The sequence below is a fragment of the Zalophus californianus genome, chromosome 11 (genome assembly GCF_009762305.2).
Source record: "Zalophus californianus isolate mZalCal1 chromosome 11, mZalCal1.pri.v2, whole genome shotgun sequence".
NCBI classification, from domain to species: domain Eukaryota; kingdom Metazoa; phylum Chordata; class Mammalia; order Carnivora; family Otariidae; genus Zalophus; species Zalophus californianus.
In genome coordinates, this window is record NC_045605.1 from 17,528,396 (window position 1) to 17,552,110 (window position 23,715).

General features: G+C 46.3%; 1 protein-coding gene and 1 long non-coding RNA gene across 4 annotated transcripts in view; one reads left to right on the forward strand and one right to left on the reverse strand.

Moving 5' to 3' along the window:
- LOC113914992 overlaps positions 1–18,935 on the reverse strand; it is a 43,356-nt gene extending 24,421 nt beyond the window's left edge. The window contains exon 1 of the long non-coding RNA XR_003517567.2: positions 17,947–18,935. This is a non-coding gene — a long non-coding RNA (uncharacterized LOC113914992). The remainder of the gene's footprint in view (positions 1–17,946) is intronic.
- A 39-nt stretch (positions 18,936–18,974) lies between these two features.
- The window catches only part of SORL1 (sortilin related receptor 1), a 155,776-nt gene continuing 151,035 nt past the window's right edge, over positions 18,975–23,715 (forward strand). For all 3 annotated transcript variants that reach the window (XM_027578686.2, XM_027578687.2, XM_027578688.2), the window contains exon 1: positions 18,975–19,374. In XM_027578686.2, coding sequence (XP_027434487.2) covers positions 19,099–19,374 — 276 coding nt within the window. In that variant the 5' untranslated portion in view covers positions 18,975–19,098. The remainder of the gene's footprint in view (positions 19,375–23,715) is intronic.

Sequence of the window (23,715 nt, forward strand, 5' to 3'; positions counted from 1 at the left end):
GTGGTCTCACTATTATAATCCTTTCTATCCCTCTTCCAGTCCTTTAAATCCAAAAAGGCCTCTGGCCCAAGTTGGACCTGCCTACAGCTTTGGTCCCCTTTGTGCTCTTCCTTATCCAGCCTTCCCAGAGCAGTGCGGAGTGCTGGGGCTCCCCCCTCCCCACCCGCAGCTCAATGCTAGCAGGGCATTTATACCTGGAACCAACTTCTCGGGTGGCCCTGTTTGTTGTTCTAGCCAAAGGCTTCCTTGGGAAATTTCACCATCCTGTCTGCTCAATAGATATCTGCCCTGGGGCAAGCTTGGAAAGGTTACAAGTTTAAGCAATGGCCAGAAACTCTGGCTTCTGTTTCTAGACTTGTGCAAAGTGCATGTGGTTGTTGCATTGGCAACAAAAGGAGAGGCTAGAACTGGCATATTTATTTAAGCTGTCAGGTGAGACAAAGTGTCAACATGTTGGCCTGGTTCAGTTTCCTTTCTTTCTCCTTCCTTAGAAAGGGCTAGTATCCAAAATCTATAAAGAACTTATCAAACTCAACACCCAAAGAACAAATAATCCAATCAAGAAATGGGCAAAAGACATGAACAGACATTTTTCCAAAGAAGACCTCCAAACAGCCAACAGACACATGAAAAGTTGCTCAACATCGCTCGGCATCAGGGAAATCCAAATCGAAACCTCAGTGAGATATCACCTCACACCAGTCAGAATGGCTAAAATTAACAAGTCAGGAAATGACAGATGTTGGCGGGGATGCAGAGAAAGGGGAACCCTCCTACACTGTTGGTGAGAATGCAAGCTCGTGCAACCACTCTGGAAAACAGTACGGAGGTTCCTCAAAAAGTTGAAAATAGAGCTACCCTATGACCCAGCAATTGCACTACCCCAATGATACAAATGTAGTGATCTGAAGGGGTATGTGCACCCCAATGTTTATAGCAGCAATGTCCACAATAGCCAAACTGTGGAAAGAGCCAAGATGTCCATAAAAAGATGAATGGATAAAGAAGATGTGGTATATATATACAATGGATTATTATGCAGCCATCAAAAAACCCCAAAATCTTGCCATTTGCAATGATGTGGATGGAACTAGAAGGTATTATGCTAAGTGAAATAAGTCAATCAGAGAAAGACATGTATCATATGACCTCACTGATATGAAGAATTCTTTTTTTTTTTTTTAACAGAGAGAGACACAGCGAGAGAGGTAGCACAAGCAGGGGGAGTGGGAGAGGGAGAAGCAGCTTCCTGCCGAGCAGGGAGCCTGATGCGGGGCTTGATCCCAGGACCCTGGGATCATGACCTGAGCCGAAGGCAGACACTTAACCGACTGAGCCACCCAGGTGCCCCGATATGAGGAATTCTTAACCTCAGGAAACAAACTGAGGGTTGCTGGAGTGGTGGGGGGTGGGAGGGATGGGGTGGCTGGGTGATAGAATTGGGGAGGGTATGTGCTATGGTGAGCGCTGTGAATTGTGTAAGACTGTTGAATCACAGATCTGTACCTCTGAAACAAATAATGTTAATGTATATGTTAAAAAAAAAAGAAGATAGCAGGAAGGGAAAAATGAAGGGGGGGATATCAGAGGGGGAGTTGATCCATGAGAGATGATGGACTCTGAGAAACAAACTGAGGGTTCTAGAAGGGAGGGGTGTGGGGGGATGGGTTACTCTGGTGATGGGTATTAACGAGGGCATGTACTGAATGGAGCACTGGGCGTTACATGCAAATAATGAACCATGGAACACTACATCAAAAACTAATGATGTAGTGTATGGTGATTAACATAACATAATAAAATAAAATTTTAAAAAAATTAAAAAAAAATCGTTTGGGGCGGGTGTTGCACACAAATGGCCGATCCTTTTCTCGTTCGCTTAGGTGTTCTGATCCAGCTCACCTTGACCGCCGGAGGTACCCCTATGTTTTCCTCAGCCTTGTCTTGGTTAACACTCTATGCGTTGGTTGTTTCCCTCTGCTCTTGTCTCTATAAAAATGTACTTGTTCTGAGTCTCATTTCTTACATCTGGTTGAAGAAATTGGGGAGATTAAAAGAAAGAACTGACAAACTGTTGCTAAGTTAGTGATGTAGTCTCATTGTGTGCTCCCCCTGGTACTAGCTCTTGGAGTGCAGCTTTAAAACCTCCCACTCACCCACTCACTGGTCTGAGTCATTTTGGGTGGCAACTCTGAGGACTGAGGTCAAGCTCTTGAGCAAGGAGGACCTGTATTCTGGGTTCTCACAGCACTGTTTTTGAAAGCAAGGATTTCCCCGTAATACAATGACATGCACTACAGAGAAGGAAGAAGAGAAGATGAAGAAATGAGTTCCCAGCAGGTGCTGAATATATTTGGCATGGTTTTAGTTTATTTAGACAAAGTGACCAAGGGAAGAAGACTATTGCAAAACTTCACCATAACATTGCTATGATTCCCATGTCCCGTAGCTTAGTTCCTTCCATTTTCCTTGGCAAGACTATAGCTTCATGTAACAATACACCCTGTGGTCTACTACACTTATACCTTAATGAGAATGAACCCAATTCCCAATCTCCTTAATGCACATTTTCTTTTTGACTCATTGTGTCCTTTCATCAGCCTCCTTTATATGGTTCTAGACCACACTGTGATGGAAACTTGACAAGATTCGGATGCCCCAGAATATTTAAAGATTTTATTTATTTATTAGAGAGAGAGAAAACGCGCATGCGTGAGCACACGAGTGGGAGGAGGGGCAGGGGGGAAGGAAGAGGGAGGGGGGAAGAATCTCAAGCAGACTCTGCAAGAGCATGGAGCACAGGGGAGAAGGGGGCCTCCATCCCAGGACCCTGAGATCATGACCTGAGCTGAAACTGAGAGTCCGTCACTTAACAGAGTGAGCCACCCAGGCGCCCCTAGATGTCCCAGAATATTTAGACTGCAGTAGTTTCTGCATCTTCCTCCTTCCACTGAAATTATAAGTATAAATGGAGCCCTAAGCTCATCTACTAGTGATAAAACAAGAGAAGGGAGGTCTCAGATTAAATACAGAGAAGAGTACCCTGGCTAAAGACATTAGAGACCCTGGACCAGGTTACTGGGGAACGCTGTTGATGCTTCTTCTCAGATAACCTAAAAAATCATGGGAAAGGAAGCTGTCAGTTTGGGCTGGTTGAGGTTCTTGGAACCAAGAGACAGCATAAAATGATATGGGCAATTCTTTTACGGGGCACAGTAAAAGCTGTCAGGTGAGACAAAGTGTCAACATGTTGGCCTGGTTCAGGAGTTTGGAGTCAAACGGAACCGGAAATGAGACCCTGTTCTATCACTTACTAGTGGTAAAATCTTGGGCACACCACTTAATCTCTCTGCAGAGAGTTAAAATGAGGATTAAATAAGATTAATGGATACATGGTGTTTAGTATAGAGTCTCTGGCACCAGAGAAAGTACTCCATAAATATTAGTTTCTGTATTTAGCCTAGAGTTTTTTTTTTTTTTTTTTTAATCCTTTCCTTCCAAACCCCCATGGCCAGTGCACACACACAGATCTGTTCTCAGGCAGCCGCAGAGCTTAGTCCCTTCCTACCCAGCCCCAAAGCTGCAAGTCTCCAGCTCCAATCAAGTCCCACAGTCTCAGCTGTCTTTTACTAATTAGCTGACATTGTAGCTTCTGACCTAATTTGAAGCAACATACAGTTGTCTCTTGAACATGGGTTTGAATAGCACACGTCCTTTTACGCGTGGGTTTTTTTTTTAATACCATACAGTGCTGTACATGTATTTTCCTTATGACTGTCTTAACATTTTCTTTTCTCTAGCTTGCTTTACTGTGAGAACACAGTACTGAATACATATACAAAGTATGTGCTAATCGACTGTCGTTATTATCAGTCAACAGTAGGCTATTAGTAGTTAAGTTTTGGGGGAGGCGAAAGTAATACGTTGATTTTTGGCTGCACCGGGTATCGGCGCCCCGAAACCCCGTGTTGTTCAAGGATCAACTGCAGATCCCCCCAGGTCCCATTCTTTCATTCAGTCACCCTCCTGTAGAGCCTGATGAAGATGTTATTGCTGATGGCTACTGTTTCTTTTCACTCTTCAAGTCTGGAACAACATGTTCAAAGAGCTAGAATCTTTGAGCTGGAAGGAACCTTGGCAACCTCTAGCCTAGGGTGAATGCTATGCTGCAGGCAAGCCTTAAAACACGCACAGAATTCAAAGGGCAGGGAATAGCATTTGGGTGAAGTTTTACTGGTGCATTGACTCCTGTGAAGAATCTTCAGAGACCGGGCAGAAGTTGATGAGAAGTGGAGGAGGGGAGATTGTTTAACAAAGGAAATGTGCAAACGCTGCATGTTCTAAGATACAGGAACATAGAATGGCTAAAGGCTTGGGTGTCAGGAGGGAAGTAGAGATATGGCCAGATATGGGAAGAATTTCAGAAAAGAACACGTCACACAAACATTTAAAGATGTTTTCAAGTGTTTAGTAACATAAATTTCCTGACTCTTGTTGAGTGCCCTAAAAGTGGAAGATGGAGACAGATACCGTTTTTTTCTGAAATATCCGATTAATTCAATATCATGTACATCAGGGTCTTCAAATCTTTTATGTTTTGTTAATGACTTAATCTGAACTCTCAAATCTGAACCGTTCACAATATTTCTGACAAGCATTTAATGTAGCTTGGATACTTCCAATGCCAAGGAGCACAATATTGGGAGAGGCAACTAATTTGATCCTTTTATTTATTTAAATTTATTTTTTAATTGAAGTATAATTACACACAGTAAAATGCACAGACCTTATTGTACAGTTTGATGCTTTTTGACAAATATACCTCGTGTATCCGATGGCCTAATCAAACTGCAGAAAATTGCCATCACACAGAAAATTTCCCCAGGATCCTTTCCACTTAATCATCCTGCCTCCCTCCTCCCACAGGAAGACACAATTCTGATTTCTATTTCCACAGATTCATTTTGCCTATTCCTGGACTTCACGTAAATGGAATTATTCAGTGGGTGTACTCTGGTGGCTTTTTTCACATAACATAATATTTTTGAGATTCATCTATGTTGCTGTATGTATTAATAGTCTGTTCCTTTTTGTTGCTGGGCAATATCCCACTGTATGGATTTACCTCCATTTATGTATTCATTCTCCTATGGATGAACACTGGCATCGTTTCCAAATTCTGGCTATTAGAAAGAAAGTCACAATAAACATTCCTCTATTATTTTTGTAGACATAAGATTTCATTTGTTTTGGAATTCCTGGGTCAGAAAATAGGTGACTCTTTATAAGAAAATGCCAGTTTTCCAAATTACCTGTGCCATTTTATACCTTTACTAGCAATGTAGAAGAAATCCAGTTGCTCTATAGTCTCTCCAACATTTGGTGTTGTTAGAACTGAAAAATTTTAACCTTACTAATGGGTGTGTGGTGCTATCCCATTGTGGTTTTAATTTGCACTTCCCTGTTGACCAACAAGGCTGAGCACTTTTTTTATGTGCTTATTGGCCATGCATTCTCTTTTATGAAGTGTTTCTCCAAGTCCTTTGCCCGTTTAAAAATATTGTTTGTACAAGACGAAATCAGAGAGGGAGACAAATCATAAGAGACTCTTAATCTTAGGAAACAAACTGAGGATTGCTGGAGGGGAGAGGGGTGGGGGGATGGGATATCTGGGTGATGGGCATGAAGGAGGGCAGGGGATGTAATGAGCACTGGATGTTATATAAGACTGATGAATCACCGAACTCTATCTCTGAAACCAATAATACACTATATGTTAATTAATTGAATTTAAATAAAAATATATATTGTTTGTAAAAAATAAAAATAAATAAAAACACTGTTCATCTTTTTAGTATAGATTTGTAGGAGTTCTTTATTCTGCTTTTGAGTCCTGTGTCAGAGATGTATATTTCTCCCAGTCTGTGGCTTCCCTATTCATTTCTACTAACAATGTATTTTGATAATCAGAAAGTTTAATTTTAATAAAATACATTAAATCATTTTTTCTTTTATTGTTACGTATTTTTTTGTATCCAAAGAAATCTTTGTCCATGCCAATTTTGCAAATATGCTCTCCTGTGTTTCCTTCTAGAAAGTTTATGGTTTGGCCTTTACATTTAGGTTTATGATCCATCTCAAATTAATCTTTGTATATGATGTGAAGTGGGGGCTGAGGTTCATTGATTCCATATAAATATCAATTACAAGTACACTTAGAAGATGACTTCCTTTTCTCCACTGAATTTCACTGGTGCCTTTGTCAAAAGGCATTTGACTTTGTATGTGTGATCCTATTTCTCGATTCTCTGTTTTTTCCAATCTGTTTATGCCAATACCACACTGTCTTAATTACCAGAGCTGTACAGTAAGTCTTGAAATCATGTGGTATAAGTCCTTCAAATTTGTTCTTTTTCAAGATTGCTTTGGCTATTCTAGGTCCTTTATGTTTCTTCATAAAATTTACTATCAGCTCATCAATACATTTCATTTTTGAATAGCTCGATGGTTAGAAGTTCTTCTTAAATTTGAACTTAACTTTCTTGGCTCTCCTGTAATGTCTTAGTCTTGCTCTATAAAGGCATGTGAATATGTCTGCTTCCTGTTCCACAGAGTAGGCAGCATGGCACTGGAGAGAAAGTTCCCACTTTGGAACCAGACATCCAGGAGTTTGAATGTTGACTCTGGTTTGTTTTTTTTTTTTAGGATTTTTGTTTATTTATTTGAGAAAGAGAGCATGAGAGAGAGAGAGAAGGAGCACCAGCAGGGGGAGAGGCAGAGGGAGAAGGAGACTCCCTGCTGAGCAAGGGGCCCGACGTGGGACTCCATCCCAGGACCCTGAGATCATGACCTGGACCAAAGACAGATGCTTAATTGACTGAGCCACCCAGGTGCCCCTTGACTCTGGTTTTATGTCTTCTACAAGTAACTCTATGTCTCTGATCTTCAGTGCCTTTATCAGTGAAGGGAAAATAATTTCCACTGTACAGGATTGCTTTGAGAATCTGAGAGAGTATGTATAAAGCACTGAGTCAAATTCAGGTCTTGGCTCCTAATTGACACTTTAAAGAAAATTTAAAGGTAGTGATTATTATTATTATTATAAATGTTTATTTTTATTTTTTTTGTAAAGATTTTTTTTTTTTTTTTGACAGAGAGCACAAGCAGGCAGAGGCAGAGGGAGAAGGAGGCTCCCTGCTGGCAAGGAGCCCGATGCGGGGCTCAATCCCAGGACCCCAAGATCATGACCCGAGCCGAAGGCAGTTGCTTAACCAACTGAGCCACCCAGGTGTCCTATTATAAATGTTTAAAGATGATGGTTGAGCTGTTCCCCCTGCCAAATCTCCATTTCAGGTTAAATACCCCTAGTTCTTTAACTTTTTCATAAAATATTATTTCTAGACATTGCTCCCACCGGTTATATTGGAAATACTTCAAAATCAATAAAACAGGGCAGTGACTTATCAGAAGGGACATTGGCCTCATTGGACAGGATCAGGGTCTGGAGGGCCCCTGGTGGACCAGACATTAATTAATCATTTATTTACTGGATCCTAGAGGAAATCCATGGTGTCCTAGGGGAGAGACAGGGTGACTGGGACAGTGAAGGTTGGGGGTGGTCCTCAGGACCTAGAGTAGTGACTCTTTACCAGTGGATATGCAAGTATTTCAACGTTTTTAGAACCAGAGCACCGGTACTGAAGACTAGCTGTGGATTCTCAGCCCTGTTCTCTCCAGTACTACTCTCTCTAATTTTGGAGAGGATTCTTGGTTATTTCCCAGTATGGTTTTCCCGAGGAGAAGAGAACCTCCGATTTGTAGGTGGGCATACAGATGCTCAGAACAGTGCCTCTACGTCCTGGCACCCCTTGCAGGTGGGTGTGGCTATCTGACGAAGTTCTGGCCATGGGGATGTGAGCAGAACTGATGTGTGCATTTTGGCTTTGTGCCCTTTCTCCTTCCCACGGTCTGGAACGAGCATGGGCCTGTAAGCCATCGTAAACCACGCAAAGGAGGCACCCGAGGATGGCAGAGCAACCAGAGAGAAGGAGCCTGAACTCCTGACAGCTTTGCAGAGCAAGGCTGACACACCATCTAATGTGAGAAATCAACTGTCTGTCTAAGGCCATCATTCTGGGTCCCTGTGGCCTGCAGCTGAAATTTTTTCATGACTCATGCACTGATCCTAAGAACCTTGTGTGACTCACTGCTCCTAACCTCACCTTAGTTTTCTGACCACTCTATAACCACGTGTCAAAATTGACCTCAATTTGGTTATGCCTCATCATCAGTTTCTTTTAATAGATAAGGGTGGCTGCCAAGTTAGAGCAGGTACACAGGTTAGTTGTTCACTTATGGGCTGGACTGGGACCACTGGCAAATTTATATGTTAAAAGTCCCTGCCCCTGGTTCCTTGGGAATGTAACCATATTTGGATATAAGGTCTTTAAAGAGATAATTAAATTAAAATGAGGCCTTTAGGGTGAGCCCTAATCCATTATGACTGGTGTCCTTGTAAGAAGAGGAAGAAACCCCAGGGGTAGGCACACACAGAAGGATGACCATGTGAGGATGCAGGGAGAAGGCAGTCATCTGCAAGCCAAGGAGAGAGGCCTCAGAAGAAACCAACCCTGCTGACACCTTGATCTTGGACTTCTGGTCTCCAGATCTGTGAGAAAATACATTTCTGTTGTTTCAGCGCCCCGCCCCGCCCCCCTCCCCCCCTCCCCGTGGCATTTTGTCAAGGCAGCCCTGGGCAAACTAAAACACTGCCAGTAACCTCCTTTGCCAGATTTTAATGACAGCAAATCATATGGCAGATTCTGCCACACGTGCAGACATTCATTAGTCATTTATTAGAAACAGGGCAGGTTAAGTCTCACCTCTTTTTTAGGTCATCTTATCAAACTTGACTCAAATGTGCTTTACTAAGTGCAGATACAACATCCCAGAGGCAACATTAAGTTAAACTTATGGTTGCTAAGAGGCAACCAGAATCCTCAGACCCAAGTGCACACAAAGATGTAGAGAACAAGAGTCTGTTGCCGTCTCTGCGGCTAAAGGACTTGGTACATCCCTGCACCTGTTTACCTGTTCCTGCAGTGGACAGGTGTGTCTATAAAATATTTGTGACAAGCCCTATGTCTTGAATACTTCTGAATTCACTACCGAGAGCCTATTTTTGATATTCATTAAGCTAATTAATAGGCCACTAATGAAAATCCATTTTTAACATTTGTTATGCTAAATTAGTAAAAAAAAAAAAAATTGCTGGTATTGATTGAGATAGAATAACCCAAACACTTGTAATGGCCACCTCCTGGTGGGGGCTGATTAGCATGCTAGCTGACCCCCCCTTAGGCATGAATTCCTGATTAGGGCAAATGACTGCCCTCGGGTGCTGCCCAAACTAATAGGTAGTATTTCACTGTCTAGGCTGAAGTATCTTTAATAAATGACGGGCATGAACAAACCCACCGAAGAAAGATCTAGAGTTCTAAAGGAGAAACACACTCTTGAGGTGTTTTGTTCACGCTATACCCTCCATTACTTCTGACACCAGATATGTGGGGTTTCCACGCGTGGAGCAATTCTGTAATGTCAGCTGGTTAAATAGTTTATTCAGTTCTGACACTATCTATCGAGAGATAGCATCAGATCCCCCAGGTGAAGGGTTCAGATGGCCTCAACCCCCAACTTCAGATGCAAACTGCAAGTCTAGTTTGTCACCCGTGAGTCTGACCAACTGGCTGTATGTTGGAGGTTCCTACGGCCCCCTCCTCAGGTCTGATTAATTGGCTGCACAAATTAATCCCATTGACTAATTGGCTCGCGGCATTCACAGAAACATTTTACTTGCTAGGTTACTGGTTTATTATAAAAGGATATAATTCAGGAACAGCCAGATGGAAGAGAAAGCATAGGGTCAAGTATGGGGGTGGTGGAGCTTCCCTATTTTCTCCTGGGGTTTCCACATCTTCACATGTTCACCAGCCGAGAAGGTGCCCGAACCCCAACCTTTTGGGTTTTTATGGAGGCTTCATCCATAGGCACGATTGATGACATCATTAGCCATTGGCGATGATTTAACCTCCAGCCTCACAATGGGTGGGACTGAAAGTTCCAATTCTCCGACTTTGGTTGGTTCCCCTGGCAACCAGCCCTGTCCTTAGGTGACCTAGGGGCTTTCCAAAAGTCGTCTCATTAACATACACTCTGAGGTGTTTGAACAGGGTTTATTATGAATAATAAAGGACACCTTTATGACTCCTATCACTTAGGAAATTCCAAAGGTATAGGAACTCTGTGCCAGAAATGGGACAAAGACCGAATATGCATTTCTTATTATAAAATCACAATTGTTTACATTCCTCTCCTGTTCCATTAATACTGGAAGCTTTTCCTTATTCATAGTTGCTATACTGTCCTAACTGACTTTTAGAGACTTTCATATAAACAGTGTCATGTACATGTGTGTAAATTAACTTCAATCTACGGTGGGGGCATATAGTTTACATTTGAAGGGTCCCAATCAGGAATCCATGCTCTACGGGTAATCAGCCATTTGAAGCACCCTGGTCACGAATCCATGGCTGGCCGCAGAGGTGGCTCCCTCCCCCGTGAACCTGCAACATCTTTATTTAAATCCAAATCCGATGATGCATGAATTAGCATAGGGATATTAGAAATAGTTTTCCACCGGTGAAATCAGTGCTGTTTTGGAAAGGTGGTTGGCTGGAATGGGCTTGCATGGACAAGCTATAAGAAGAATCCAGCATATAAATGGCATGCTAACTCCAACCCAGAGTTGTGCTCAAGGGTGGTGTTCATCTGGTCTTCTGTCCCTCTCCCGAACGGGAAACTCTGTTGCCTGATGTGCCCAAGAGTTTGGTAGACTCAACCGGCCTCAGAACCTTGCTGCATTTTCCCGGGGTCCTGGTGTTCCTGCAAGGGCCCTGGGTGTGAGAGAGAGGCTTCGAGAGCAGGGCCTGTCCTGACCGCCTCTGTGTGTGTTTGCTAAGAAACGTGTGTGCATGTGACAGAGCCTGATCTGAGACTTGCTTTTATAGCATCGTGTCACCTGGCAATGAGGTCAAAGGGACACATATAAACCTGAATAACAAACTGACAATTGCTGAATGCTGCGCAAATTCATTTGGCAACAACATCTGCCCTGAACTCTTCACAAATAACAATAGGTCTCATTGAGTGATCAAGTCTTATGTTCAGGGTTGGAGCCCAACCCTCGACATGTATAATCTCATTCAATCCTTTAAACCTGCAGAAGTAGGCAATTCATTGACAAGCAAAGAAAAGTAGGTTTTGAGAAGGTGCCCGACATGATCTAGTTGGGATACAAACCCAGCTGAGCTGGCTCCTGAGTGTCCAAACTGTCTTAAGTCCCTCCGCACTGTTCCCGGAAGCAGGTTAGGCGCATGTCAACCTCTTGTTCCCTTTATGTGATCAAATGATCCCGCCAAGATGAAATCACGAGGAGGAAGGGAGGTGGAGGGTCAGATCCGACTTTAGTGGGCAGGAAGAAGGGGACACAGTAGGTGCCCCCCTGCTGGCAGGCAACTAAAGCAGGTGGGGGAGGGGGGAGGGGGGTAAGAAACCACACACCATGCTTGGCAGACTGAGAAGTATTCCATGGCGTCATGATCACAGACTAGCAGGCCTTTTAGAATTAAGAATAGTCTTAATTTGCACTTCGTTGGGTTTTTCATTTACATAATGTTAGAATGCAAAGAAAATTCATACGAAAAAAATCCACTGCTAATTTAGCACTGAAGTTCTTGTTTAAATAACCATGGCAAGAGAATGGATTTTTCACTTTGCTCTCAGCTTAGGTGGTTGGGATATTTTGTAAGACGGGTGTTGTGTCAAACCCCAAATGAGAATGTGTTTGCCCCTGAGTAGTTTTGTTGGTATGATCCGAACGCTAATCACCGTTTCAATAATTTATTTGGTGTGGAGGATTTAATGTAATTTGTTTAAGGGTTCTGAGAAAATGTATTCCTTCATCCGGGGCCTCATTAAAAGCGCTTGCAGTGTTGGGTCTGGTGGGAATGATCTTTATAACAGGTGTTAATTCAGCTGATGACACCACATAGAATTTCCAGTGGGCTGGATTTTGGGATGGCAGGCAGAGAGAAATAGGATCTGGAGTGCCCTGGGACAGATCCCATGGCAGGAAACAGGGGCCTCATGGAGTGATGGTTTGGAGCATGTGCCGTGGTCCTGGTGGAACGGGGCATGGAAGGACACTCTTCAGGCCTCCCTGGCTGCAGGGCATCCGCAAATCACCCCGCACCACCATCCTGACATGAATAAGATGAGGTGCTCCACTCCAGGTCTTGCTCTCCCCACACCTTGGCCCCTGCTCTCCCAGCCTCCTCCTGCGGCACCACCCTGCCTATTTGCACCCACACCCTACTTGCTGCCACTGTCTTCCCTTGAAGTCTTCTCTCATTTTCCTCAGATGCATAAAAGAACTTCCTGCTCCTCTTAGACACATCAGTTGCAGTCTTCTCCCTCCTGCACATCCTCACACGTTCAAATACACACACTTGGTACCACTGCTCAAAAGGGTTTGTTCTTGGGGCACTCCGTCGGTTAAGCCTCTGCCTTCGGCTCAGGTCATGATCCCGGGGTCCTGGGATGGAGCCCCGCATCAGGCTCCCTGCTCAGTGGGGAGCCTGCTTCTCCCTCCCCTCTCCCCACCCCCTTAATGTTCTCTCTCTCTCTCTCAAATAAATAAAATCTTCAAAAGGGTTTGTTCTCCACAAAGTCTTCCCCAGTTCACCTTCCCCAAACCCACTGATCTTTTTTTTTTTTCCCCCAAAGCACAGCTTTTTCTGTTAAAAGATAAACTGGGGGCATATGACAAATTTTAAGTTTATTTGAGCAAAAATTAATTCAAATTGGGCAGCGCCAACCCATAAGTGGTTAGGAATGCTTCTCTGACAGGAGCTGGGGAAAATACTTATGTAGAGAAGGTGCAGAAGCAAAAAAAAAAAAAAAAAAAAAAAAAGTAACTATTTGATTGGCTACAGCCTAAAAGCCTAGTTGGCTATTTGTGATGGGCTATCCTTAGGTTTTGATTTCTTAAACTTGAAGCATTTACAGGCTTAGGGTTTGGTTTGCTCACAGAAGCCACCCAAGTGTTAGAGCCACTTCAGTCTAATGGCTTCCTGGCTTAATTTCACACCATGTTCACATATTAGGCTATTTTTGTTTATCTGTCTTCACTTTCTTCAAGTTCCTTGCAGGTAGTGGCTGGATCCTCTCCAGACACTTGTACCCTATTATCCCTATCATCGGGTGGTCAGCAATGACTGCATCATACATAAAAGTATGTTACAACGGAAGGACTCACTGTTCTTGGCTAGGCTCACTCACCTGGTGCTGACAGGACCCTCCACTATCTTTCTAGCATCCTTTGTTGTGGCCACTTGGATGGGAAATTCGGTCTTCCTAGAGCAGTAATTCGAAATCATTCCACCCCCTGCCCCCAGCCATTCTTTTCAACTCAGTAGCCTATGATCTATTAAATGCAAGACAGGGGGATAGGTCCAAAGACCTACTTGTAATTTAGAAAAGGAGGTAAGTACTGTTAAAAAAAGACAACAGGCCCCAAATGGAGTCACTTGTGCTAAGCCCCATGCCACCCAACTTAGACTTAATATTCATATTTCGGTCTCCCCCAGGAATGGACTCATAAACCAGTCAATCTGGAATAATCTGGTCAGCCCTTGTAAGGTAATCTGCCTGATAGACCCCTGCTGTCCCCTAAAGAAAGGAGACCTTGCCACCAAGTAATCCATTCTTTGCTTTTATAAATCATTTCCTCTTCCTGCCCCCTTCTGCCTGTATGTTCTTTATTTCGTGCAGCTCTTTGGAGCTTCTTTCTGCTAGATGGGATGCTGCTTGATTCGTGAATCATTGAATAAAGCCAAAAAGATCTTTAATTTTTCAGGGGTTTTCAAAGAATCTCCAGCTTTAGCTCCTCCCCTGCAGTCCAAACCCTGGAAGGGGAGTCTGATTCTAGATTCATAGAGAAGGAGATAATTTCCCAGTGACCCTCAGCAAACGGTCTGGTCAGGAGATTTTGTCCTTGTGTCTACATAATGATAATAAACTTTTCTACATTTTTGCTACACAGGCTTTGTGAGAAAGGTCTAAATACTTTCTGGTCATAAAAGTTCAAGAAGTTGAGTTGCAGAGAGATCAAGGCAAGACCCTTAGGTAATCAGGGGAACCAGAAGTTGAGGGCAGCCTCTTAAAACCTATGCTCCTTCATGGGTTTTGAAGCAAAATCCCCCATTTGAAAATTCGAAACAAAATCCCTCATTACATTTTTCTAGAAAAGTATAGCAAAGAGGATTTGACTTGGGAACTCTGTAACGTAACTCTCCCTGTGGCCCAATCATGGGCCTGAGGTGGGGGAGTAAGGCAAATGAGCGCCACATCTCTGCTAGGCACCTGGGGAGGACGGTGTTGGTTGCCGGAGGGCTGAAGCAGGGCCTGGCAGAGGGAGGGCTGAGGACCTGAGCAATTCTGTCTTCCCCTGTCTGTGCTGGTTCTCACTGCCTTACTCAGCCTGGGACTTGAAACACCAGCTCTTCTGTCGGCCTCAGGGAAATCAGACACAGCAGAAAACGTCAGAGAGCCTGGGTTTGAATCTAGCTCTCACAAACTGCGTGACTTTGGGCCAGTGATGTAACCTTCCTTTTTGAGACTTCATTCTCAAAATCTGTGAAATAGGGGTGTCAGTAATGCCCACTTTGGCCCACTTCAACCAGTTGCTGAGAGATGACATTTGATAGATAAGGTTGTTATAATATTATGCAAATAAATGTAAAATGCTGCTCTGCAAAAGTAAGTTACTCCTATTTCCAGAACCTCCTCTTTGAATTTAATTTATTCTAGAGCGTGAATCTAAGTTACTTGTTCTATGTTCTCGATGCATCCGATTTTCAACCCCATCAATTATTCCAGACTTTGCCTTAACTAAAGGAATTTTTGGCAACAGCAGAAGAAAGTGTTATTTCTTTGGGGCAGGAGGGTATTTCTATCTTACCCTGGCTGGTGAGGTGAATAATAGTTATTTGGCTAAAGTGATGTGCAAGTTTACCGCTCCCAAGTGTTGGGGGGGGTCCCTTTTCTGTTCCAGTGGCTCCGAGGTCTGGTTGTGACTCAGAGAAGCCAACTTTGGGAGAAAGAAGTGGTGAGTGGGGAGAGATGGTGGTAAGAAAAGGTCTAACGTTCAGCTGCCTTGGTGCCTTAACTGCCCTAAACCCTTACCACAAGGCAAAGGGGGGTCATCCCTCCCCTTCATTCATACACATGCATTCTGTGAGCATCACTGAGCACTCACTCTGTGCCAGGATTATGCTGGGCACCGGGAACACAGACATAAGCAAGACAAGCCCGTTGTTAGCCTCCTGCTGCTTGTGGTTTGAGAGGAAAATGAAGTTCAATAGCTAATATGACCAGAGAGGAAGCATCAAAGAGCACAGGGAACTTAGAACCTTAGTGTGAGGGCCTGTAACCTAGGCTGGGTGCAGAGGGAGGCCTTTGGAACCTGGAGGAGGAATAGGAGTTGGGTAGGCCTGGGGGGTGCGGGTGGGGAGGGTGAGCAGATAGATCCTGGTATTTGGGAAGCTAATGAGGGGAGAAAGAGGACAAAAAGAAGTTCAGTTAGGCTTCTGGGAATTTTCCCCTTCTCCTCATGGCTGTCCTTGTTCATTATTTTATTTTATTTATTTTTTAAAAGATTATTTATTTATTTATTTATTTTAAAGATTTTATTTATTTATTTGACAGAGAGAGACACAGCGAGAGAGGGAACACAAGCAGGGGGAGTGGGAGAGGGAGAAGCAGGCCTCCCGCGGAGCGGGGAGCCCGATGTGGGGTTCGATCCCAGGACCCAGGGATCATGACCTGAGCCAAAGGCAGATGCTAACAACTGAGCCACCCAGGTCCCGCCTCGTTAACTATTTTAAATGTGACTCCATCTGGATAAAAACGTGGGACCCCAAGACCTCTGGGTGGCTTTTGCCTAGCTTTATCTCCAGCCCAAGCTCAGGATGGCCTAGGATGGGCAGAGGACAGAGGAGGGCAGTTTACAGTCTGATGAAAAGCTCAAGTCTTTTTTATACAGGTGTGAGTCTAGTATTAAATTCCCATGCATGTTGATTTCCCTCATGATACTGCACAGCATCAAGAGCAAGACCAAACACGTTGGGGCAGGGGGGAATGAGGGTACAGCCTCTGTCTACATTCCCACCCCAATGTTGAGGGTATTTTGGAGGCATGGAGGAAGTGCTGGCTTGTTTACAACCCAGATCCGGGTTCGAAGCTAGGAGGAACATCTGCTTAATTGCACAATTCAGCTCCGACCCCTATCCTGGGTGGCCTCACCTGGAGCTGCTCTCATCTCATGCTCAGGTGGGCATCCTGAAGGGGGCAGGGAACGATCAGGGCTGCAAGATCTCTTTTCATTTCACATATGAAAAAACCAATGCCCAGAAAGGTGAGATGACCAGGACAAAAATCACATGACCACTTGGTTGCAAAGCTGGGACATGTCTCCATGTGCATGTCTCCAATGCACCTGCCCATAATACTTCTAACTGGGGCCTTTACAATTGTACTTATTCTATCTCTATGATTCTGATACTCTGAGCAGTCCTGAGTGATAGATAGGGATTAAGATGGCTTTATTTTTTGTAGATAAGAAAATTGAAGCTTGGTGAGTTTATTTGACAGAGTCCTCAAAGTTAGAAAGTAGTTCTCCTAACTCAAAATTCAGTGTGTTTTCCACTGTGCCCTGTGGTTAGGAGGCACACACGGTCTCAGGCTTTGCCGATTATCCACCTGAGAATGGCCTCAAATGTAGATAATGACTACAGAGGAGGGCTTTCAAGGAGTAAATTAACCATGTTTGGGCATTCTTGCCAGGCCTCCAGCTTCCAAGTTGCATATCAAAATACAAATCAGCAAGTAGCTGGCCCTGCAAATTGCCATGTGAACCTCAAGCCAGCAGTTTGTGCCTGGGGTTGGGGGGTGGGGGGGAAGCATCTCTTTATCTTCAAATCCATGCTTAGGGGCCAAGTGCCTTTGTTTTCTGCTGGGACTCTGACACTTGCTCTTGCAGAGACGGTTCTCACGAAATATACGTTGGCAGAAACAATAATTGAATCACCGGCAGGGTATTGTGACTCTAGCCATGGTTCTCTCATTTTCCCTTGGGGGTTAAATGGGGGTAGCAGCGTCTTTGCTGTTGGTCTCGGGGGGGCGGCAGGGTGGTCCACTCCTGGTAAGGTAGTCCTGACAAGACAACGCTGGTCTAGATTGAGAGTGGCAGCTGGTAGTGTTTCCGTGGCTTTCCCAGAGGGTAAGTGATTTGCTTGGTGGGGAGACTGGGTGGTTCTATGATTATGTTGAGGTGGACAGAAAGCGGGGCCTGGGTAGCCTGACTTGGGCAGAAAACTGGAGCTGGGAAGACGTAGGGGACTGCAGAACGTGAGGCCAGTTCCCCAACAAGTCTGGCATGGGGTGGGGGTGGGGTGGCAGAACACAGGGTTCAAGGAGGTGAGGAAAGGCTGTCGTTCCTTTGGCAGGGTAGTGCTGGGCAGGGGAAGGGGCTCTGCTAAGCTAACCAGAGAGGGCTCTAGATGGGGCGAAATCAAGCAACTGTGGTTTGTTGAAAACGAGGAGCAATTTTGGGGGAACTGAACTGATCACCACCTCCTCCCTTGAAACCAAGGACTTGTACAACCACAGAAGCAGTCTCACCTTTAGCCCTGCTCCTTCTACTGCCTTTAGTCTTATCAAAAACCAGGATCTGAGTCCAGAGCAGAGTGAAATATAAAATGGAATAGAGGACAGGCCACCTGGATAGGCTCGACAGCGCCTACAAACCTGCAAAAACATACTTACCTTGCGTGTGCCTCAGCAGTTCCCACTGTAGGAATAGTATCTGGTGGTTCAGAGAGGGTCTGGATTCTCAAGCTGAATTTAGGGTTAACGTGGGTCCCCCTCACTCTTTGAGTGTCTGTTCCTCCTGCCCCCAATGGCAAGCTTTACAGGCTTGTAGAAGATTTGCAGCAGGTGTTGACTGCAGGCTGAACGGACTCGTGTATACGTCCATTTTGCAGGAGAGGGTAGGGTGGTTCAGTGCTGGGTCACCCTGCAGGGTCACAGGCAAGCCACTGCGCAGGGGCCCTGGGTTATGCACAGGTATTCACGTGTGCAAGGAACCATTGTATAACCGTGTACTTGTCCAGGGATGGCAAATCTCTTGCCAGATGTACCCTTGCTGTTACTGCCTCTATGCAGGGGGCATAGTTACTGTGCTTGGGCTCTGGGCAGTTTAGCTTGATCGAGGGTAGTTTCCGGCTGCGGCCGCGTCAAGAACGTTTTGATGCCCACAGTAGTAGAAACCGTGTGAGTTTCACAATGGGGGCGGGTTCATCTGCACTCTGATTTGCCCGCTGCTGTGTTCTGCGTGCTCAGAGCGAATTTTCTTCGGCTCCGGGGACTCTCCCTTGGAGGTGGGCGTGCGGCCGGACGGGACCCGGGGCTGTTGCAGGCAGAAAAGGAGACCCGCCACGGTTTAGTACGACCTCGACGCGACCCGGGAGAGGAGGCAACTAACTCCGGGGAAGACGAGCGAGCCCCAGCACAACTCTCTGATTGCCGCAAAGCGGACGACGCGGTGCGCCCGCCGGCGGGCATGGAGACGCACCCCAGCGGGCGCTCGCTGCCTTGACTTCCCCATCCCCGCTCGGGGGAGGGGCCCGAGTCGCGCCGAGGCCGCCGAGTGCAGAAAGTGCGCGAAGGGGACGCGGCTGGCGAGCCGCACACGTGACGGCGCCGCGCCGAGCCGAGCGGGACCCGGCGGCAGCGGCAGCGGCGGCGGCGGCGGCGGCGGCGGCGGCGGCGGCGGGCGCAGCGGGGCGGCCCCGAGCGGCGCGGGCGGCCTGGAGCCCCGGGAGCGGCGCGCGCGGCCCCGGCCCAGCCACCGTCCCGGCCTCGCGCTGCACATTCTCTCCTGGCGGCGGCGCCACCTGCGGCAGTGTTCGCCCGAACATGGCGACACGGAGCAGCAGGAGGGAGTCGCGACTCCCCTTCCTATTCACCCTGGTCGCACTGCTGCCGCCCGGGGCTCTGTGCGAGGTGTGGACGCAGACGCTGCACGGCGGCCGCGCGCCCCTGCCCCAGGACCGGGGCTTCCGCGTGGTGCAGGGCGAGCCGCGTGAGCTGCGGCTGTGGGCGCGCGGGGGGCCCCGGGGGGCGGACGAGAAATCGCTCCGGAGGAGACGGAGCGCTGCCCTGCAGCCGGAGCCCATCAAGGTGTACGGACAGGTGAGCGGCCGGCCACCCGCCTTCCCCCAGCTCTTTCCTTTCCCCGCACTTCCTCAGCCCCGCATCCATCCTATGCGGTCGCCTCCCAGGTGCAGGCACCGCTGGGGACTTCCCGACTTGCGTTTGTCCCCCCCCCCCCCACGACTGTGACCGTCCGCACTTGAATTGCATCGATCCTTCCTCCTTTCTGTCGATTTTAGCAAACGCCTTCCAGGTAACTCGCGGGGTTCAGTGCCCATTTCCCCAGGGTGTGTGCACACCCGTGTAGTTTCCAGCAGGTAGAGGAGGGGTGCAGCTTCATTTTACATGTGGATGAAAAACGGGGTTTCTTTAGTGTACCGTCAGTTGGCAGTGGAGGCGGGCACCCTGCAGTATACTTACCCAAAGCAGTAAAGGGAGGGGGACTCCATACTTTACCATTTTTAACCACAGTTAAGGTGGGCAAACCTGAAAGCGGGACTCTCTTGGTCTGGTCAGAGCAAGAGGTGCGTGTGTGTGCGTGTGTAAGGGCTGGATTTTGTTGTTTGTTGGGGGGGGGGTCTATGCATTCCTCCTTCCCCTTTGAGATACTGACTTTATTTTTGGACAAGAATATTAACTCATGGCACTTAGGGATTTGAAAGACTGCAAGAATTTGGTGGGCATTGTTATTCAGTAAATGGTTTATTTCTGTCCAGGCAATGGGCTTATTAGATCATAAGTAACACGAATTTCACTTTTATGGCCAGACTTACTGCTAGGAATAGTAGACCCAGTTTGTGGGTTAGTATCAGCATTGGCAAAATTAATTTGACCGGGTTATTGCCTCATGAGACTCTGATCCCTGTGGTTAAGATTGACATCAGCAAACCTAGAAGGTCAGTGGGAAAGCAAAGGTGGGACCAGAGGAGATGGTAATTTGCACAGTTTCCAGAGTCAAATGTTACCAGTCAAAGCGGAAGTTAAAAGGTTAGTCTGAATTCTGCCTCTCTCCACTGATTTTCTTTAGCCCTTTCTTCAGGAAATACACAGATTTAAATATTCAACTCTTGGAGCCAGAAAGAACCTTATAAACCATTTCACCGATTGTACCCTTTTGTTGACGAAAAAAACGCAAGCCGGGAAAGGCGAAGTGACTAGCCCAAGGTCACGTGGGGCAGGGTTGTTTGCTGTTTAGTTTTTGTGGGCATTATCTCAGTGACCTTTGGGTGATCAAATAGCTGCCCTCTCTTTATACAATGCTCCCTAAATAATTCTTCTCTAAAATAAAAAATAAATGGCTATAAATTAGTGGGTAGGGTTTGGGGGCAAGTGGGCAGGAGCACTTGATTTCCATCTACTACCAGGCCCTGGGAAAGAGCGTGTGCTGAGGGGCCGGTAACTGCTGTGGGCAAAGGCTGCTAGAGCCTGCCTGCTCTGTTTGTGTGTGGGTCCCGACCTTCTCCCCCTCTCCACCCCCATCAGAGACTTCTTTCCGTATGTGGAAAAGAAGACAGCAAGGTCCTTGCTCTCAACTGGGATAGCAGCATCCTGATGTTGAGTAGGGGAGGGAAAAAGAGGGGCTGCTTTGTTCACGGAGTCTTCCCGGCCACCCAGCTCTGCAGTGGGCTTGAGTCAGCTCTCGGGGGTGGGGGGGGGTGGGGGGGCTGGGAGCGGGGAGGGATGGGAGTCCATTCTTCCCGGAGCTCAGGTCCCCTGCAGGGGTAGTTTTGGCTAAGGGCAGAGCATCCTAGTCTCAACAGTATGCATACAGGTACCATTTCTTCCTTGGGTTTGGCTTGTGAGGGCTCCTGGGGATGTGGGGCAAGTTAAAGATGAACTGTGTTCTCATTGGGAACGACTCCCAAACCCTTGGCTTTTCTCTTTCTGAGCCAGCCAGATTGAATTTGGTTCAGTTGAAGGATAGAGAGCTAGCAGTCGAACTCATAATGAGGAATTCCTACCAAGGGTGAAGGCCCAGGGCAGTGTTTTCTCTGAGGCCCTGAGGTTAATAAAAGAGGGATCAACTTGAATCTTTAAGGATCTGAGTTAGAAGGAAGGAAGAACTTCCTGGTCCTGGGCTTTCTGCCACAAGCATATCTGATGCAACCCCTTTAGGTTCAGGCACAAGAGTCAGGGACTGAAGGTGTTTGGTGTGCCCCTCTTGGAGCTCTGGAATAACTCTTCTATTTGGAATGACCTTTCTAACAAGGGTGACCATTTGCCTCTGTTTTCCCTGGGCCAGACCTAGTTTATAAGTTGTCCCTGCTGCTTATGAGAGCACTGTCTTCACTCTCAAGTGTCAGGGTGCAGACTATAAATTATATGGGCCATTCTGCTTCTAGCTCTAAGCCGAGTTCCATTTCATCCCCCCTCCCTTTTAACTTTTAAAACTTAAGGAATTGCACTGTTCTCACACAGTATCGCTTGAAGGGAGTGTGGTTCTGAATAGAGATGGGCGTGCAAAGGAAGGAGGGTGGGGAATTTTTCATCCCTTTCGGAAAGTTTACAATGTAAGGAGTAGATAAAACAGATGGAGATACAGACATGTGCTGGACAGGAGCAAATACACGTGGACACAATAAAGCAGCTGTAGCTCTACAGTGGGGTGTTAGAGGTTTGTGATACAGGAAGGCACCGGAGATGGAGGGCTAAGGTCAGTGGGCTCAGACACTCTGCAGCTTCTTGCCCTCTGACCTCTGAGTGAGGTTAAGAGGCTGCCTGGCAACACAGATTAGGGCTGGAAGCTGAGGCTGCCTGACCAAAGAGGCTGGAGGGGTGCCATTAAGACCACCAACTTGCAAGAGGAGCCAGGAGGGCTTTTGCAGGGAGATACCAACTGCAGCTAAGGAGCCCTGTGTTGGCATGTCGGTCGGTTCTTTTTCTTTGGTTCCACTAACCTATGCAGTAAACTAGGCACGGTTCTTGTGATCATAGTCCTCCTCATGTTCTCTAACGTGGGAGACTGGTTTCTGCCATGATTCCGTACAGACATGTTTGTAATAATAAAGTCTGGTAATAGTGGGGAAAACAAGTTGCTATCAGATATTAGGACTTTTCTGCCCAAGTTCAGAGTTTAGAAGTTGAGCCCCTTCTAAAAGGGGCCAAGTCCAAGAAGGGGGATTCCATAGTTCTTGGCACACCGAGTTTCTTCCTGACTTTGTGTTCACTCCATGCCTCTATCATCATGCTTGCTTTTCTTCTGCCGGAGATGGTCTTCCCCACTCCTGTCTTGTGCTTGCAGAACCTCTGTTCTCTTCTTCAGCATCCAAGGAACATCTCCTGGGGTTCCCAGGCTCCAGTGGGAAGAGTTCTTTTGAGCTTGGTTGCAGCACTAACAGCCTTGTGTTATAATTGCTTGTTTGTCTCATCTCCCTGTTTGCACCTTGAGGGCATGGATCAAGCCTTTCTCTTCTCTGTGACTGGCACTTGGGAGGCCCTTAATGAATATTTGTGGACCGACTGCCCACTTGGAAGAAGAGAAGCCTGGAGGGTAGGAAGCACATCCAAATTACAGAAAAGGTATTTATAAGGAGGATCACGGCGAGCCCACAGACAAAGAGTGAAAATGAGTTGGCTCTCTCGGTGGTGAGGATCGTGGAATCCTGATTTTGCTGTGCTGTCCTGGGGGTTATTTTGAATAAAGAACTGGGATTCTGTTGTACAGAATCCTCCCTTTTAGGGCCATCATGGTATTGCTAATGGTATTGTTTTGGGGAAAAATCCTTTGGAATGAAGCGCAAAGCCTAACAGGATTTACAGGTTTATTTTCCTTCCAGTGAGCTCTCTCTCTTCATAATTCCTGCTTTTTAGAGGCCAGGGAGTATTCAGTGTCCTGAATTGAGACTGAAAATAAAGTGTCTGTTACAGCACAAGGCCCTGGGACAAAGAGCCTCCTTTGGGGGTGGAATACTGTGTAGCTTTAGATCTCTTTAGAGTAAATTCTTGCATGATACACTTGCTTGGGAAAGAATTGGCTGGTTGATTCTGAAGTTAGGATGCTTGACCTGTTTGCTTCCAGAAGATGAGAAGGCAAAGCATTTGCTGTTTCACATTGGCTTCCATGTAGGTGAAGAGTTGCCAGGTGTGTTGGGTTGGCTCGGTAAAGGTCGTGACCTTAAAAAACTTCCTGGTTCCACTTGGCGTCTCTTCTTACTACGTGGGGCTCTTTGCTCAGTCTCTGGCTACCATTTAGTTCATCAAGAGCTTGTACATCTTGGCGCATGGTGGGCAGAGGCTGTGAGAGGTGGAAGGAATGGGAGGAAAAGGGGATGGAGGAGGGGTGAGGAGATGGGCGATGTAAACAGATGAAATGAAAAGGTGTCCAACGTGTTTATTTAGCCTTCAGGGGATAATACACGAATATAAGTTAAAATTTGTACA